General features: G+C 38.6%; 1 protein-coding gene across 10 annotated transcripts in view; it reads left to right on the top strand.

Annotated features, from left to right (window-relative positions):
* The window catches only part of RNF38 (ring finger protein 38), a 129,033-nt gene that overhangs the window by 99,818 nt on the left and 11,442 nt on the right, over nucleotides 1-17,773 (top strand). For 9 of the 10 annotated variants that reach the window (XM_072860086.1, XM_072860095.1, XM_072860088.1 and 6 more), the window contains 6 exons: nucleotides 287-480; nucleotides 5,518-5,731; nucleotides 8,073-8,240; nucleotides 11,918-12,088; nucleotides 13,911-14,072; nucleotides 17,179-17,285. In XM_072860086.1, coding sequence (XP_072716187.1) covers nucleotides 287-480; nucleotides 5,518-5,731; nucleotides 8,073-8,240; nucleotides 11,918-12,088; nucleotides 13,911-14,072; nucleotides 17,179-17,285 — 1,016 coding nt within the window. The remainder of the gene's footprint in view (nucleotides 1-286; nucleotides 481-5,517; nucleotides 5,732-8,072; nucleotides 8,241-11,917; nucleotides 12,089-13,910; nucleotides 14,073-17,178; nucleotides 17,286-17,773) is intronic. The other variant, XM_072860087.1, reaches the window with a different exon arrangement.

The raw sequence follows: 17,773 nt of genomic DNA, 5'->3' as shown, positions 1-17,773 counted from the left end.
ATTCTCTTTTCTGAGTTTTTTCACATGGATATTAGAATTTTTATCTTTTAATGCTGCTAAAGTATAAATTAGTAGTAATTCTTTTAGGGATTAGGGAGCCATCACAAATCTGTGTTATAATAAATAGGCAACTACTTGCAGGTGTTTAATTTAATGATGTTTTAGTGCAGCCTTCAATAAGTCCCTCCTAGTGCTAGCTGCAAAGCAATACTGAAGTATGGATTGTAAATCACTCATCTGGAGGTGGGTTTTGTTTCTGGTTTGTTTTTTTTTTACACTGGCATAGAGTGAAGACAGTCCTAGTCCCAAGCGACAACGCCTTTCCCATTCGGTCTTTGACTATACAGCAGCATCACCAGCGCCATCACCACCAATGCGACCATGGGAGATGACATCAAATAGGCAGCCTCCTTTGGCTCGACCCAGCCAACACCACTTCTCAGGGGAACGATGCAACACACCCGCACGAAACAGGAGGAGGTAAGCAAGCTGTGTAGATCGGGAAACAATTTCTTACTCTTCCTGATTTCAGCTCAACAGAGGTGTATTTCAGACAGCACTGACGAGATCAAACATGGTAAACGTTAACATTTCCTTTGAGCTGTTAGTTATAGTTGTAACTGAAAAGTTACTGAAAGTAATTCAGGTTGGTGCATCATCCTGTAACTTGTGTGAATAGACAACTTGGGGAAAGGAATGTTCATGAACATTTTTAATTATGAGCCTGATTTTCTTTCACTCTGCACTGGAGCAATAAGCATCTAGAAAAATGTAAGGAAAAATCTTTCTCATCAGGGTACTTTTGAAGATATTAAGAGTTATTGATACAGTACCATAATTTTAACTACAGTCACAATTATTTTCGTACATAAAAACAATCTAAATAAAGATGAGGGATGCTGGCTGGGGGGGGAGAGTGAGGAGGTTAGCATAGTGTCAAATGGTTGCTGAACTGGGTGATTCACATGTGATAGGAGTTAGATTTTCTTGTTGGTTTTAGCTTGTGGTTCATTAACCTCTCAAAGCAGAGATTTTAGAAGAAGTTCAAATGGTCATGGAAGAGTAGAGGTTTGGATGGCCAGGTTGAACTGGTGCCTGGATGGATGATAGTATAGGAAAGCATAAAACCACAGGCTTCTTTACTATTCTAGTTAAACAAATTATCCAAAACACAAGCTTTCATTGCCTCACATTCTGCCTCAAAAATGCTGAGTCATCTAATGCAAGTTAAAACACACGGTCCCTCTGTTTGCTTCTGAGAAATATTGTGGCTTGGTTTGTAATAAAATAGACGTGTCTGTGCTTTTTCATGAATATAAAATATTAGACTTAAGAAAATTATAACTGGTTTTCTTCTGATTCCACAAATCAGATTTGTCAACCATGATCAGGCAGGGGTAGTTTTGAGGCAAGAGAGTTTAAAACATGCTAGTTTTCTACCTTTGCTTCAAGTCCATCCATCTGAAAGCTTTCAGTCAGTGACATTCAAATTACACAGTTCTTGAAACAGCTTGTCAAACTTAAAAAAGAGGTTGAATTATGAATTTGCCATGGTTATTGTGAAGACAGAAGTACTGTACCTTTTGTACAGTTTGGTACAGGGATGATCTACAGGGGCATTTGGTCCACAAAGTGTTTTTTACTTTAAAATTGTTTGAATTGAGATGCCTAGAATATGCTGCATTTGTCCATTTTTGCTTGGTGTCCAGCCAGCCTACACAGATCTCTTTGCAATGTTCATTACCATCTCCTGCAGAGTAAGTCGAGTGCTTAACAAGCTAAATGCCAGGTAGCTGAATCTAGAATTCATGCCTATATGAAACAGTTTGGATATACTGTGGGATGACGGAGAAGAATGGGATGTATAGGAGAAGAATGTGCATGGGACAAGTGTCTGACATTCAAATGCAGTCAGGTGTTACTGAGGTAGTGACCTGTGGCTTGCAAGTAAACCATGCTGCAAATTGAGAGACACCTCAGTGCAGAGCCATCTTCAGTCTGACAGGAGTTGTTAGGTTGGCTGCAGCATTGTGGACACAAAGCATTACTCTTTCTAGGGCCAGCTCACCTGCTCTTGCATAATAACACCTGCTTTTGCTCTAATCAGAGACATTTGAATATGTCAGTACTTTGTTTCCCTGCACTTGAATCAGGCCATTTTTTAGCTTGGGTGCACTGTTGCATTCATGCTGGCTCTAGGTCAATTCCAGAATAGTACTGCACCAATCTCCTCTCCTAGAACGGGATCATTAGGGAGAACAACACATACATGTCTCTTATTATGCAGGAGTTTTTTTGAGTCTTAGAATGCTCTGGAGCCATATCAGAACTAATAACCACTCTCATGGATGAAAGCTAAATTCCTTAATATCATTGTGAGTGCATCTGTTATTAACGCTTTAGATGAGGTTATACATGTGCTTTTGAAGCCAATTTTCTGTTTTCCCTGCTTTGTTTTCTCTCTTCCCATTGCAGAGTGGTCTCAGAGTTAATGAGGTTTTCAGATGAAGATAGGATGAAAGGTGCATTCCAGTTGCAAATGGTCATTCAGCTCAAGGGAACAGACTAGGGCAAGTGCAAACAAAACCTCTGAAGTGTGTGTAGTGTGGACATCACTCTGATCCAATGTCATCAGCATTAACTCTTTTTGTCCTACCAGTTCACTCCTGTTGGTCAGCACAGGCTGTGCTGGTTTTTTTATTATCTGGATTTTTTCCATTATCTGGATTACTGTTTAGACCTTATCTCTTTATGTCAGGGATTTTGTACTGTGCCTAGCACAACAGTGCCCTAATTCATTGTGAGTTTTTTCAGATTCATTGTAAGCCAATAAATACTGTGTTTAGAAAGGTAGCCTTCTGGTATGAATTTGCAGAAAGATGTTATTTTTGTCCAGCTACTTACAGTACAGATAATTATGAATGTAAAAGCATAATGCATGCCTATATGAAACAGAGAAGGCCATTCCAATTTGTCTTTACCAGTCATTGTGAAATGGGGAGATCTGTACCATTGCTATGCCTCACCTTTCATCTGTGCTTCCTTTCCTCCTTGTCTTAAACGTAATTCTGAACTAACAGGATTTAAGAATATGTTACTGCAAAGAAATCACCCTTGTTAGAAAATACTAAGATCTTCAAATATTAACTCAGCAGTTATGGATACCTTTTGATGGCTCTTCCTAGCTGAGGGTAGGAATTCCTGCATTTTTTTTCACCGCTTCCATCCTGTCTGTTTTAACTGGGCATTTATCATGTTTATACTGTGCATGTAGAACCAGAGGAGGGTTTTTGTGGATATTTTTTAAAGACTTCACAAATTCATTAATGATGTTAAATAATAGTTTAGACCCATGTCTTGACAATTCTTCTGAAGTCATTTCCAATAATTCAGGAAGCATGTAGGGCTACGTATCTGGATGCTCTGAATTTTACTGAATGAAAAGTATAGTTTCTTTAAAACTTTACATAGGATAAAAATCCAGTTTTGCTTTTTCCCGAGGGTGATACTCCATTCATTTAAAAAAACACTCCAGAAGTTTTGCCAGCTTTTGCTGGCTGTGCTTTCTCATAATTCTGGATTCATAAAAAAGTAAAGCCAGACCTTTTAACAAAGGCAGGGGTAAGAGTACTTTTATGAGAAGCTACCTTGTCTAAGTGCTGGTGGCTGTTAGAGAATTTCTGTACTTCTTGTTCCAAAGCATTGGAGCTGTCTTTTGTAACTTTCCTCTATTCCTGCAGCTTTTCCAAACAAAAATCCTTACGTAGACATTTTATGTTAAAGTATTTAAAGCATTTCTGTTTTGGAGCAGGAAATAGCAACTTTAAAGCAACCTTCGTACTCCAAAAAGTAGAACATCTTTTGCATTAATAGCTCTGTGGTTAGAAATCATATATACCAGTTTTATCTAATGAGAATATAACAGTTGTATCATACTAGTAATACAGAGATGGAGAGTGCAACAAAAACTCTGGGAAAGGAGACTGGAATTAAGACAAATATATTAGCAAGACTGTAAATTTAGGTTCTCAGTGCTTAGAAGAAAACACAGCTTTTGTGTTCTGACATGGTAATTTGTAAAGATAAAGAAGGCTATGCTTTGTTTTGTTTTGTTTTAAGAATGCCGTATTAACAATCTGGCATTATGCCTCCTGTCTGACCTGTTGTAAATTAGCATTTGTTTCAGTTCTAACTGTTTCAGTTCAGGCATAACACCCTTGTGAAGTAGGGCAGAAAAATAGTGGCTTGAGACATTGTATCATATACTCACAGTAGCATCTGAATAGCTGGTAGTATGCTCCCCTTTTCCCAGAGTATGTCTGTTTCATGCAGCACAAAAGTTGGACTCAACTTACGGAATGTCTGGGATTTGCCAACAGGTTTCAGGTTTACTTGGTTTTTATCAAATAAACCTGGTAACAGCAATGGGAATAGTGAGAGTGAAGAATCTTAAGTTCTCTTCCACACACTGTTGGAGAGGACATGTTCTAATGGTCAAAGACCCTTCTTATCTCTTCTCTGCAGTTTGGTTCCTTCAGCCTCTTCCATAAGTGGGAAACCATTTTGTCCCATGTAGCTTTAATTTGCTGTGGCCCTGGAACCTGTAATTTATGTGTTGTGGAGATTGGAAGGCATGTATTGAAAGTACTGGGGGATGGTTTTGTGCTTTCAGTTCCTTCCCCTTCCAAATAAATGAGAAGTGACTTGATCAAAACTTGTAATAGCAAGTTTGTTACTTGTTACTCATTTTCTGAGTGTTGAACCTGAGCTGCTGATCTCTGATTTTCAGAAGTCTCAGCTCAAGACAGTAGCAGCTCTGCTCAGAACATCCACAGAATTATATAAGAATACATAATCAAATCCTAGGCCTGTAGATCAGTTGCTCAAAAGAAGTGGATGCTCTGGTCTAAATCGATCTACACAACAGTTCTCCACTCTGAAAAAGAAATATTACCACAATCACAATTTCCTGGGATCTTCTAGAGAGAATTCTGTGAGGCACTCGCTTATGTAGTGAACATGTGAGAGGTGAAAAATTAATTTGTTTCTTCAGAGGAGTCTACTGCTTTGTCCGCCATCACTAAGTGAGCAACCATTCTGTGGCCTCGTTGGAGCAAGGACCCTGGGGAATTCTGTGATCATGTAATTAAGGATTTTTACCTAGAATAAATGCACGAAAATCTCTTTAAGTTTGCTATCTTGACTTGTGAGCACTTGTCTTGCAATCTAAGTGCCATTTTTTTAACAGGTTAATATGTACATAAGAGTTCTTCTCCTGGTTTCCTTTACAGCATTAAGCTATGCTCTGTTAAGCACTTTTTTGCTGAAAAAAGTGTCATCTCTAAGGCTTTTAGCAGTTTTGTCAGTAAGAAGTTTTATTCCAATCTAATAAACCTGTTCTAGTAAAATTTTCCAGTGTAATAAATTTCTTGATAACTCGATTCTCTTGTGGTTTTAGTTATTAGGAAGGATTTGTGTAATTTATGTGATCTCTAATTTTTTTTAATGCATTTCCAGTCCTCCTGTTCGACGTCAGAGAACAAGGAGAGATCGTTTGTCTAGACATAATTCCATTAGCCAGGATGAAAACTATCACCATCTCTCCTATGGACAGCAGCAAGCAATAGAAGAGCCCCGAGCCTTTCACCCACCAAATGTTTCTCCTCGTATGTTGCACCCAGCTGCTCACCCACCACAGCAGAATGCAGTGATGGTTGACATTCATGATCAGGTAAGAGTTCTAGAGTACAAACAGAAGGGTGTTGAAGATGTGGGGTTTTTGTTGTTTTTTTTCCCCAAAATCTTCAAGATCTCTCTCCTTCCCAAATTAGTTCGCAATGAAAGTCACATAACACTAAATTCTTTTTGCCCTCTTACAGAGCATTTTTCCTGTTGAATGTTACTGGTGCATGGACCACTGCAGTAGGCAGTGAAAAAAACAAAAAGAAAGTCTAGACTTTTAATACAGAATGGTATTTAACAATTTGTCAATGCATGTATTGGCATAGTTCTGTAGGTGTCTGGCTCAAACCTTTGAAATGCAATTATTTTGCTTCTGAAGTTAATTTAATGGGATAAAGATGTGATATGATAATTAAGAATGTATTCTGTTTCATGGGAAATAACTCTCCTTAGCTTAGGAGTCTTTAAATAGTTAAAATACATTATTTAGAAGTAGAATTCACAATGCATATAATTGGTTGCCTGCATGACAGTAGAACTCATGATAGTATTGTCGCATAACCAAATTAGCCATCCAAGTCTAATCAACTCCTCCTAAAATGACATGAGAAAATGAGATATGTGGTTGGTCCAGAAAGCAAATAATTCCTCTCTGCAACAGCAATTGATATAGAATTCTGTAATTGAGGACCTGTAATAGAAGTTGTCCTATTATGGTAACCTTTGTTGTTGTTTGTTAAATCATCAGGCTGAAGTACAGGTGCGTTAGTTGATGCATAGTCATGAACCGGGAAACAGAACTGGTTATCCAGATGTCCACTTCTCAAAATGCACGTGCATAGAATGCAACTCTAATATCCCTCCTTAAAAACTGGTTTGCATTCAGTGCAGCTGCATACCACTGGTGTATTGTATTACGTGCGCAGAGCAGTTCTCAGTAGGGAAGTATTTGCTTGTGGGACCAAGTGCAAGGGTGGAAGCTAGCACCATTCTAGCTATCTCACAGCCTTACATTTTGATGAACAATTTTACTGCTGCAGCATCTCAAAAATTCAAATCATGTTCTTGCTTTGTTTTGCAAGATTACATCATGACAAGCCTGGATAAACAGTTTTTCCATCCCATTGTCTCTACCTTCCAAGCACCATCTATGACCAGATGTCAGTGTTTCCAGACTCACTGAGGTCTTCCATAGTCATGTTTTATACTTCAGGGACATAACCATTTTGAGAGGTCATTTTTTATTATTACTCTGAGCAATAAACGTTTCAGAATCACACCCAGCGTTGCACTGTATGCCCAACTTTTGTACCTGAGCCAGAACCAGATCGAATTCAGTGTGTCTCCTGAGACTGGTTTCTGTCATTAGTGATATACAGGTTTAGATTTTAAGTTCTGTTCACTGACCTGTGTTCTGTTTTGGCCTCTGTGTCTGACTGTACACTACCAGTTCAGTAGGTTAGCTGACTTTACTCATTCTCACCTTCCTAATGAGGTGTTCTCGCATGTTCCATTTTAAGCAAGCAGGTTCCATTTTAGCAGATCATGAAGGAAGAGTGAGCTTCCTTGAAATAATTACTGTTTGTTAATCTGTGCTTCCTGACACTTAAGCCTTTTCAGTTTTATTAGAGCATCAGAGATTTCTTGTTTAGTTTTTAAAAAAAAAAAATTGGTTTGTAGGTCCAGAATACCTTTGGATCTTAGTTTGATGATTAAATTCTAGGAAATATCACTAGCTAGAAAACTGGGTAACATAGGCCTGTTTCCTAATATAAATGTGGATACTTAGGGTCTGCTGCCTCATAGTCATGTTTACTTTTCCTCTTCAGCTTTCTGGTTAGCTGTTCTGTTACATTTAGGTTAGGACACTTAGCTTGAGTGTTGGTCTGAGAGTGAATCAAGAGATTAGTATCTTTGGAAGAAAGAAGATCTACACCATTTTCTTTTTCTTTAAAGATACAAGTCTCTGAATGATTATTGAATCAGTCCCTTCAGAGCTGAGAAGATTCTTTAGCTACTTGTAGATTAGTTTTTATGTGGGAGTTACTGCCTTATTTTGTAAGGACTAACCTTGGGGGGGGAGGGGGGCAGGCTTAATAGAGTCTGAGATGCTTCTGAGTGACTCTAAGGTGCCTTAGAAATTTTAACATTTTAATCTGAGACATCCCTCTTGGCCTTGCCCAGAAACTACTAATCAGTAAGTAATACTCAATTGAGAATAATATTTTAATGAACAGGAATTACAAGCGTGTGCCTCCTTTTACACCTTTACTGTGAGTATGTTTTTTTTCTGATACGTAGGTAAAAGCTTGTTGTCTTACTCATTGTGCTGTACAACACTGTTAAGAGTCTACAGTAAGTTATTAAATTTTTTCTTCCTTTTGCTACAGATCCATCAGGGCACAGTTCCTGTCTCATACACAGTGACAACAGTGGCTCCGCATGGGATTCCACTTTGCACAGGCCAGCACATCCCAGCCTGCAGCACGCAACAGGTTCCAGGATGCTCAGTGGTTTTCAGTGGCCAGCACCTTCCAGTTTGCAGTGTGCCTCCCCCAGTAAGTGGGTCTCTCTAATTACACCAGCTTCAATCTTAGACATAGGAATGGCACCTTGGAGTTTCAGTGTCTGTGTGGCTTTAACTGTGTTGGAAATAGCCTTTTTTTTTTTCCTGTGGTAAATTGCAGTGGCATAGCAGTGTAGGCCTTAGAGCTGGTAAGCATATAGTACTTACCTGCTGTCTTTATAGAGTACGACTGTTTATAGTGTAGAGTCCTGATAGTTTTTAACTCAAACTAAATGTTGGTTTATGAAGTGACTTATCAGCAGGTATTCTGCATACTTTCAGACAGTAAGAGGAAGGTTTCTAAGGCTTTCATTAGGCAGCTGACCTAGAAAAAAATCCTACTTAGTAGAGACCTTGTTCAGGGATTGGTTATATACAAAAAGATCTGATATTCCAAAGTGAGTTTTCTTCTGAGAAGCAATAAGATCCTGAAAGATCACTAAAAGCTGAGAAGGGCTGTTCTGCCTCAAAATGATCTCATAAAATGAATCAAAGTATTCTTTAATGATGATGTCTCTCTGTGCCTTTCTGGAAGTAGAATAAAGTGCCTTGACTGCCTAACTTGCCAGCTTTAAATTTGAAAGAATTTGAACTGTTTTCTCAGAAATTTTTATATATCAACTCAGAGATACCACTTTCCAGGTCATAGCATTCTGATGCTACTATTCTGTGGAAATTTCATCATTAAGTGCTAACAGGCACCAGAGCTGAAGAAGTGTACCCCAAGAAGTTCAGCTGTACAGATGAAGGTTGCAGAACCTGCTGGCAGAGTCACAGCTTTTTTTTCCCCTCCTTTTTCTAGTATAAATCTGTAATATAATATATAAAAACTATATATGGTGTCAAGTAACCGCTTATAATGTTGGTATAAACATTGGTCTCTGCCAGCTTTGCATTTGCCAGCAGTGTGTAACTTCACTTTTCCTGTTGCACATTCTGTGGCCTGAGGGCATGAGGAAGCCTATGACACTGAAACAAAACTCTTGATGTGACCACCTATTTCTTTAAGCTGCTTGTTGAAGAGTGAGGGTAATTTGCAAATCTGTTACATGAGTCAGTGTGTATCCCTGAGGCAGGATGAGAGACAACTTTTTTCTTGTATTTAGTGGTGTTAGTGGAGCAAAGCAATCTCAGACTGGGTACCCAGAGGGTGGAGCAATACTTGCATAGTAAATTCAGCAAGGCAAGAAAGCAACATGTCCTAAGAAACAACGACAGAGAAAAAGCTAAAACTATACTGGGGCTTAGGGAAATCCAAACAACAGATACTAATAATCTTACCCTCTGTTTTGAACAGGTATATTATCTGTGCAATTCATAAAATGTTTTATAATTCAACAGTGCAGCTGTCCTTTAAATAGATACAGGAGTAAAGGTCTAACCAGGTTGTTTGGACTGAATGTACAACAGTTAATCAAGTGTGTTGAGAGAATGGATGCAGTACAAGTGAATATAAAGAATTAAGGTTGAGTTTATGTAAGGTGAGCAGGCAGACTTTATGCTTTCTTCTATTATGCCACAGAATTGAGGAATAATGTAAGTTAGGAGGGAGCTCTGGAGGTCATCTGGTCGTCACCTGCTAAGAGCCGTACCAGTTTCCAAGGATGGAGATTTCACAACCCCTCTAAGCCTCTGCTCCAGTGTTTGACTATCCTTGTGCTGAAGAATTTCTTCTGTGTATCTGATTGAATTTTCTTTGCTGCAACATGGTCCCATTGTTCCTTGTCCTTTCACTTTGCCCCTCGAGGAAGAGTCAGGTTCTGCCTGTCCACTCTCATGAAGTAGCTGAAGGCAGTGGTAAGGTCTTTGCTTAGTTTTCTCTTTTTCAGGCAGAACAAATCTAGTTCTGCAGCCTCTTTTATGCAGTGTGCACTAAGCTCCTGGTCATCATGTTGTCTTTCAGTGGACTCATTTCAGTATGTCAGTGTGTTTCTTTGGCACTGGGGAGGCCAAAACTGGACACAGGACTTGAGATAAGTTTCACAAGTTCCAAATAGAGGGGCGGAATCACTTCACTGGACCCACTAGTTACATTCTTAGTAATGCAGCCCAGCATGCTGTAGGCCTTTTTGACTGCAGGAGTACACTGTGGCTCTTGCGTACTCCTATTTGATGTGTCCACCAGGACCCAACTTTTTTTCCTGCAAATCTGCTCACCAACGAGTCAGTTTCAAAATGTCCTGCTCCATGGAGTTATTCTCTCCCAGTGCCAGACTTCACATTTGCCTTTGAACTTCACATGGTTCCTGTCAGCCAATTTCTTCAGCCTATAAAAGTATATCTGAAAGGTAGCCCTGCCCTCCAGCATGTCAGCTTGCTCGCCAACTTCATCTGTAAACTTCCCAGTATCCTTTTGTTACTTCCACAATATTTGTCTCTTTCACTGCATATGGAACTCTAAAATAAACAAATGTCATTTATTAAATACCTTCATCAGTTTTAAAACTTCTTGGAAGCATATGTTCAAACAGCAGGAGTTTTGCAAAAGCCTGAATGAATAAACAGGTAGTTTTCATTTCTTTCCACTTGAAAGTTAATGCAGCCTCATTTGCTGTAACTTAAAAAGTGCCATAGGCATAGCACAGATCTTTCCAAACATACATTGGAGCTATGGTAATCTTTACCATAATCTGCTACTGTTTCAGTGCATGTAAAGATTTATGTTTGGTCATGATCACAGTAAACTGAGGTGATAGTTCCACCTCCACTACTGTAATCGGATTTTAAACTAGATCTCTTTACCATTTTATGCCATTATAGTCAGTATGCACAATATATATTTTGTGACATGACTAAAAAGAAAAAAAAGTGAGAGATCGGAACTGGGTCCTCTTTCTTCGTAAGATTTAATAACAAGTATCTTATTAACTGCTCTTTTAATTGTCAAAAATGTAACAGAAATACCTGATATTCTGATGATGGATCAAAGAGCAAGAAGAGGAGAATGCAGGCTTTCTTACTTCTCCATATCTATAGAGTTGGAAGTAAAACTGAATACTTCCACAAGGCACATTCCTGCTCCCCTGCAGTGCCTTCATCACTTCAGTGTTCAAACGTTAGTGCCCAAAGTTGCTTTTGTATGAGGAGTATCAAAGAGGAGAGAAAAAAGGCTGTTTCCCACAGTAGCTGTCACTTAGGGAGCTGCCTTCAGAGCGTGAGGCTCCTGTCAAAGTGCAGAACTGAGCAGAGCTTATGAATTATTCTTAGTATATGAGGCAACAGGTTTTAAGGCACAGTCTGACAGCTGGGAGATCCCCAGCTCCATCTAGAGCTTAAAACGGTTGCAAGGCCATTGCTTTGGCATGTTCTTTTGAAGGTAATATGTGGGAAAAACAAAATTAACTAGGATAAATCTATCTCCTCATCACTTAGGAGTCTGTCTAATCCTGGAGTGTTGAAAACACTAACTCCCACTGACCTCATGAGAAGTGAGAGCTACTTTGCACCTAGCAAGATGTCACACTATGGTACTTCTAGAGCCTGTTCTGTACTAATCACTCGTCTTTGTGTATTTGAATGAGTTACTATTTATGTGTGTTTTGGAGGCTTTTCCAAGGGGGCAAGAGAACTGCTTTGTTTTAATGATATCTTTCCGTAATAAATATAGAATATTCTATGGGGAATGTTTGTGCTAGAGACAAAAGATCTGTTGTTTTCATTTTGTTTCAGATGCTTCAGGCGTGCTCAGTCCAGCACCTACCTGTACCATATGCAGCATTTCCACCCCTCATTTCTAGTGACCCATTCCTTTTGCATCCTCCTCATATCTCTCCACACCACCCTCCTCACTTGCCTCCTCCAGGACAATTCGTTCCTTTCCAAGCACAACAGTCACGGTCGGTAAGTAATGCTTCTTACCCCGCTCTCCGTAGAATTGATGGGGCTGGATGGGCAAATAGTGCTGATACCTGATTGAGGAAACAGAAGGATTTTGTTTAAAGTAAAAGGTTTTTGCACTTACGCTTCCTTAGCAAGTCTGTAACCACTTAGTGTGAAGATGAAAAAATAATTTTAAAGTTCACCGTGTTTCTCTTCAGATTTCATCAGCTGTTGTCTGTGCTGTTTTTCCATAGGCCTTTACTTCTGTCAAAAAGATGTATATTTGCTTCACCACGTATTCCTTCAGGTATTTCTTTCACAGGAAGCAGAATAGAATCCAGAGGAGGTTGTGTAGTGCAGTAGTGGTCTCAGAGAAAAGCTTAGCAGAGAGAGAACAAAGCACAGAATGTTACTTTCATTACATGCTTCTTTTGTATTACTTCTCAGTTAATTTTTAAGTGACCAGTGTTTTTCCTAGAACATAGTGACCTTAGGTTATCCAGACATATTCATGAGCCTAGAGTCTCCCTTTGTCCTTTTTTTTTTTTTTCCTTCACTTAGGAAAGTTATTGGTGCCTTCTGCTTAAGCAGACTTGGCTTGATGATAGGGGCTATGCAAACATGGGAAAATGTGACCCTGTTTTGGATTTGGGGGGAAATTAGATTTTCAGTTCTGGCCTACAGCTCTTACTGCAGGCTTATCTGTATACTCATGTCCATTTGTTTGCCCCTCTGACTAGAAAATGCCAGTATTTCACTAATGCAGAAATAGGAAACAGCTTCATTGTTACTTACAAACATTACTGAGACTTCTCCAGGCCATGTCTCACATGTGGATAGGGTTGTAATCACTTTGTTATGATGATGGGAGAACAGCTGGGAAAATATGGTTTTCAGTGGTAATCTTTATGACTTCCCTTTAGCAAATGTGTGGGCTAGGGTTTTAGCTTGGGTTGCTTACTTAGGTTATTGACTAGGCTTGCCTGCCAGCTTTCAACTGTGGCAAAAAGCTTGTATGTTAGTGATTTAAGAGTACTTTGTGTTTAAAGTTTGCTCTGCATAACAGGGAAACAGAATATTCCTTTGGTTCCACAAGGTGGCTTTCTTAGCTGAATTTCTTGAATGGTGGAATTCAGTGTCAGGAACAGAAAGGTGTATTAATGAAACAATGGCAATTCCTGGTATTTCTTGAGCACTTTTGGGCCTGACTGATGTACTACAGTTGACTAGATTACAAGACTGAACTGGAATTTCACGCTTCTGAAACCTCTGGACTATGTGTTCTTAGTAGGACTGCTTGCATGACCCTCCTAGGGAAGCATCTGCTTGATTACTGAATATCATTAGCAGTTTAATCCACTGGAGTCGCCATGTTTCCTCCCCACTTTTCAGATTTTCTGGCACAATTTCAGTTCTTGTCTATGGTTGTTTATTTTTTTCTCTCGCATAGTTGTACAGTGAGAGCAGCCTGGCAAGAAGGAGAGCAAATATTTGTCCTGAAAAATGCAAGACACAGGAAATTACAGCCACTCCTATATTTGCTAGATCGCATAAATTCCTGGTCTATAAGCATGGCTAGCTGGAAAAGGTGAATTTATATCAAATGTGTAGTGTTGTCTTTGCTTTTGGGTAGTGTTAATGACACAGGAGTTTTTCACAGAGTTACTATGTGAAACTGAGTACAATTACACCTGTAATTTTTTTTTTTTTTTTTTTTTTTTTTTTTACCCTATAAAATTGACCACAGCAGCTCAGAATATACAGCTGGGATTGCAGTTCTTTATTGGGGAAGAATTGCAACTCTATTATTGCAACAAAGCCTATCTCTCTTTTTTTTCTTTAGCCACTTCAAAGGATAGAAAATGAAGTAGAACTGCTTGGAGAACATCTTCCTGTAGGAGGTTTTACATACCCTCCCTCAGCCCATCCACCAACATTGCCTCCTTCAGCTCCTCTCCAATTCTTAACCCACGATCCTTTACACCAGGAGGTGTCATTTGGTGTAGTAAGTATTCTTTTCTGTGTTACATTCTTGTTCATGCTGCATTAACATTCTTGATCTTTATTCTATAGTACATTTTGTTGAAAAGTGGCACTTCCTCCAGTTGTATTCCATTATTGGCTATAGCTGCATACTGTGGTATTTTCTTTAAGCTTGTTTTAATCAGGTTAAGAGTAACTAATGATACCAGCAAATGATTTCTGATAACATTATCTGGAGAGTGTCATAGCAGTTACTTAGAAAACATTCCATGTTGCCACACAGTCCAGAACTTCTACTGCAGAAACTAATTAGTACAATTTAGAAAAGCTGCTGTCACTTCTAGCTAATTCTTCATCGTATATTGAGTTTTCACAAGTCAGGAAAGCTAGAATGCTTTAAAAATAGTTGTTCTCCAGAGTGTTTGCAATTGGTAGGCAAGCAGTTGTATAGAGTGCTTCCATAATTTAGGCTGCGCCGTGTTATAAAGACAGCCAAGCTTGCTTTAAGCCAACTTCCTGGGGATCTACAGGCAGTTCAAATGCAGCAGCACAAAAAAAAAGTAAACCTGGTGCAGGAATAAGTCTGTGCTGATTTTATGTTTCTGTGGTGTGTCCAGTATCGGTGCTACCTGTAGGATCTTTGTGGTGCACTTCAGTCTGCAATTATATTAGTCCTGAGATGGTTTTTTTGTTGTTGTTGTTTCATGTGTTTTGGGTTTGTTTTTTTAAAAAGCTCTCCTGCCTGTGTAATGCTTGAAGAAATAACTAGAACTCAAGTATAGACTCTGAATTTTTTTAATGTTTGACCTGCGCATCAAGTTGACAGAAGGTTTTGGAGAAATATTGTTATTTAAAATTTTAAATGAGAATGAAATTTTAGGCCCTGTGACTACAGAATATACAGAAAACTTATCTTTAATTAGTCTCCTTGAAATCACACAACCTACTTAAATGCTTGCTGCAGTTTTTATACAAGTTCAAATAAGTCTTCAGCATTTAAAAAAAATACTCAGCACATTGTTAAACTAATGGTGTACAGATTTTCAATGAAGTTTTCAGTCTCTATGAGTCACTCTGGAGACAAAGCCGCTTAAAAACTTCCATAAACTGCTTGTATTTTATTCAATATGCTTGTTAGATGAATTACAGTCTAATCACAACATTTTGGTTGGAGTGAGGCTTTCTTGATTTCCAAGTTCAGTCTTTAAAGTAGATAAGGAACAAAATACCATGTTTTTGCACATTACATAGCATTTGTCTTCTCTGATGCTTCAGTTCTGGGTTGTATATCGCTGAGGAGTAGAATAGAGGTGTATTACAAGTAATCATGTGCTCTTTTATAAAGCAATCTTAAATATTTGTAAAATGATATTTATATTAAAATTATGACGGAATGGCTGCATTTCTGATTCTCTTTCATTCAGTGAACACAAAAGTTTCTTTTATATTAGAATATAATCCAACTATATTTAAATATAATCCAATTATATTTTTGGATTGCAGAATTCACAAAGCAGTAAAATTTATATTTGCTATGTCTAGTTTGAGATCTTACTTTCAAGAAAAAGACGCTGGCTCTTTTGCAGTGTGTTTATTATTCATATGTAAATTTTATGAATGACCATGGCTACCTATTAGTAATGTTTGCATTGTAAAGTTAGGGGGTTTTAGGTTAGTCATTGGTCGTGTTGGGCTTTTGCGTTTTCTTAAATTTTAAACATGGAAGAAGAAAAACATGTTAGTGAAGACTTTGATTGGTTTTTGTTTCAAAAAAAACAACTCTCAAGGCCTTCAAATGTGAATTCAATAGTGGTACATTAATTTAAGTTTTAAAAATTACTAAAAAAATGTAGTGCTTTGAATATTTCTGGAAAAATATAGTTTGCATTTAAGTGGAAATTTTTTACCCTGTATGTCCCCATTTTAGTAGGTAATGCAAGGGATTTTGAACAATTATAATGAAAACTTAAATATAAAAGTAAAGAGCTTAGCATGCAAATGAAAAAAAGTATTACAATAAAGCCCTGTTTTATCCGTGGAAATAATACATTGAAGCTTTAGGCTTCACTGTCTCTTTAGGTGTTGTGCAGCTGCAGAAATAGTACTGATTAAACTCTCCACGTACACTTGAAAGGCTTCAACTCTTCTTTAACATAAATGTAAATATACACCACTGCTTAAAAATTTTTGTTTTGTTTTGTTTTTAAACAGGGTTTTCTTAAATCTTTTTTTAAAGACTTTTCTTTTTAAAGGCTTCTTTGCTCAACTGCTTGTGTGCAAGCCTGCATAATAGCACCAGGTGTAAAGCCTGGGATTTTATATTTACAAGAGAGTCAGCAGTTCAAGTCCTGTTTTCCAAACCAGCCTGCATGTAGACTAAGCACACAAGAGCTTATAAGGATTTCTGTTGCGTGTTACTACTTTTTCACATGGAATGGTATGATTGTGTGTTATTGATGGGAATAGTTTAAAATTCAGGCTGAGGTTCTTTTAGATTTGAGCAGAGGCTGGATTTTTTTTAATAATGCTTTGTTGAAAGTGGATTTCAATATGTAGATTTCATTTTATTTCATGATTAAGAAAACAAAATGTTGAATCACAGGCTCAATGAGGTTGGAAGGGAGGTCATCTGGTCCAACCCCCCTGGTCAAGCAGGGCCACCTAAAGCTGGTTGCCCAGGACTGTGTGCAGTCAGCTTTTGAATATCTCCAAGGATGGAGACTCCACAACCTCTCTGGGCAGCCTGTGCCAGTGCTTGGTCACCATCCCAGTGAAAAAGTGTTTCCTGATGTTCAGACGGAGCCTCCTGTGTTTCAGTTTGTGCCCACTGCCTCTGGTCCTGTCACTGGGCACCACTGAAAAGAGCCTGGCTCCGTCTTCTTTGCACCCTCCCTTCAGGTATTTATATACATTGATAAGATCCCCCTGAGCCTTCTCTTCTCCAGGCTGAACATTCTCAGCTCTCTCAGCCTTTCCTCATATGTGAGATGCTGCAGTCCCATCTTAGTGGCCCTTCGTTGGACTCTCTCCAGTATGTCCATGTCTCTCTTGTGCTGAGGAGCCCAGAACTGGACACAAGGTCCAGTTCCGTAAGTTCCAGTTGAAGCTTATTTTCTTCTTTCTTGCAGCCTTACCCACCTTTTATGCCTCGAAGACTCACAGGGCGCAGCAGATACCGATCACAGCAGCCAATACCACCACACCCTTACCATCCCAGCCTATTACCTTATGTGCTGTAAGTTCAAAGTACATTTGCTTCCGTGTAGGGTATTAAGAAGTCACATGACTTTCAACAAGAGTCTTGACACTTTTTATGGTTGGACTCTACCAGAGAACAGGCATAGTTCAGCTGTCCCAGAGGGGAGGAAAACTATTTCTGTGTAAATTTTTCAGCCTATTTTGAATAACATAAATCCTTGACCAAGAAAAAACATAAGTGAACGATTTTGTCCAATGTAGTTTTGTAGGTTTTTTGAGGCACAATAGCTTCTTGTTTCTGAACTCTTCGTAAAATCTTCAACAAATTTTAAAACTTCGTTCTTGGATACTCTTACAGAGGCATGGTTAGACTGTAGGATAAAGTCCTAGGAGTCTTCACTTACAGAATAAATTCATTTGGTTTGGTTCTTAATTATGAAACACAAGGGTGGGAGCTTTCTGTGATAAGTTACTCTTTATTGGCTGACTTGCTAATCTGTTACAGCTGTTAAATTTCTGTTCTGC

The sequence above is a fragment of the Ciconia boyciana genome, chromosome 4, assembly GCF_034638445.1.
Source record: "Ciconia boyciana chromosome 4, ASM3463844v1, whole genome shotgun sequence".
Classification (NCBI taxonomy): Eukaryota; Metazoa; Chordata; class Aves; order Ciconiiformes; family Ciconiidae; genus Ciconia; species Ciconia boyciana.
This window is presented reverse-complemented; position numbering and strand designations above follow the sequence as displayed.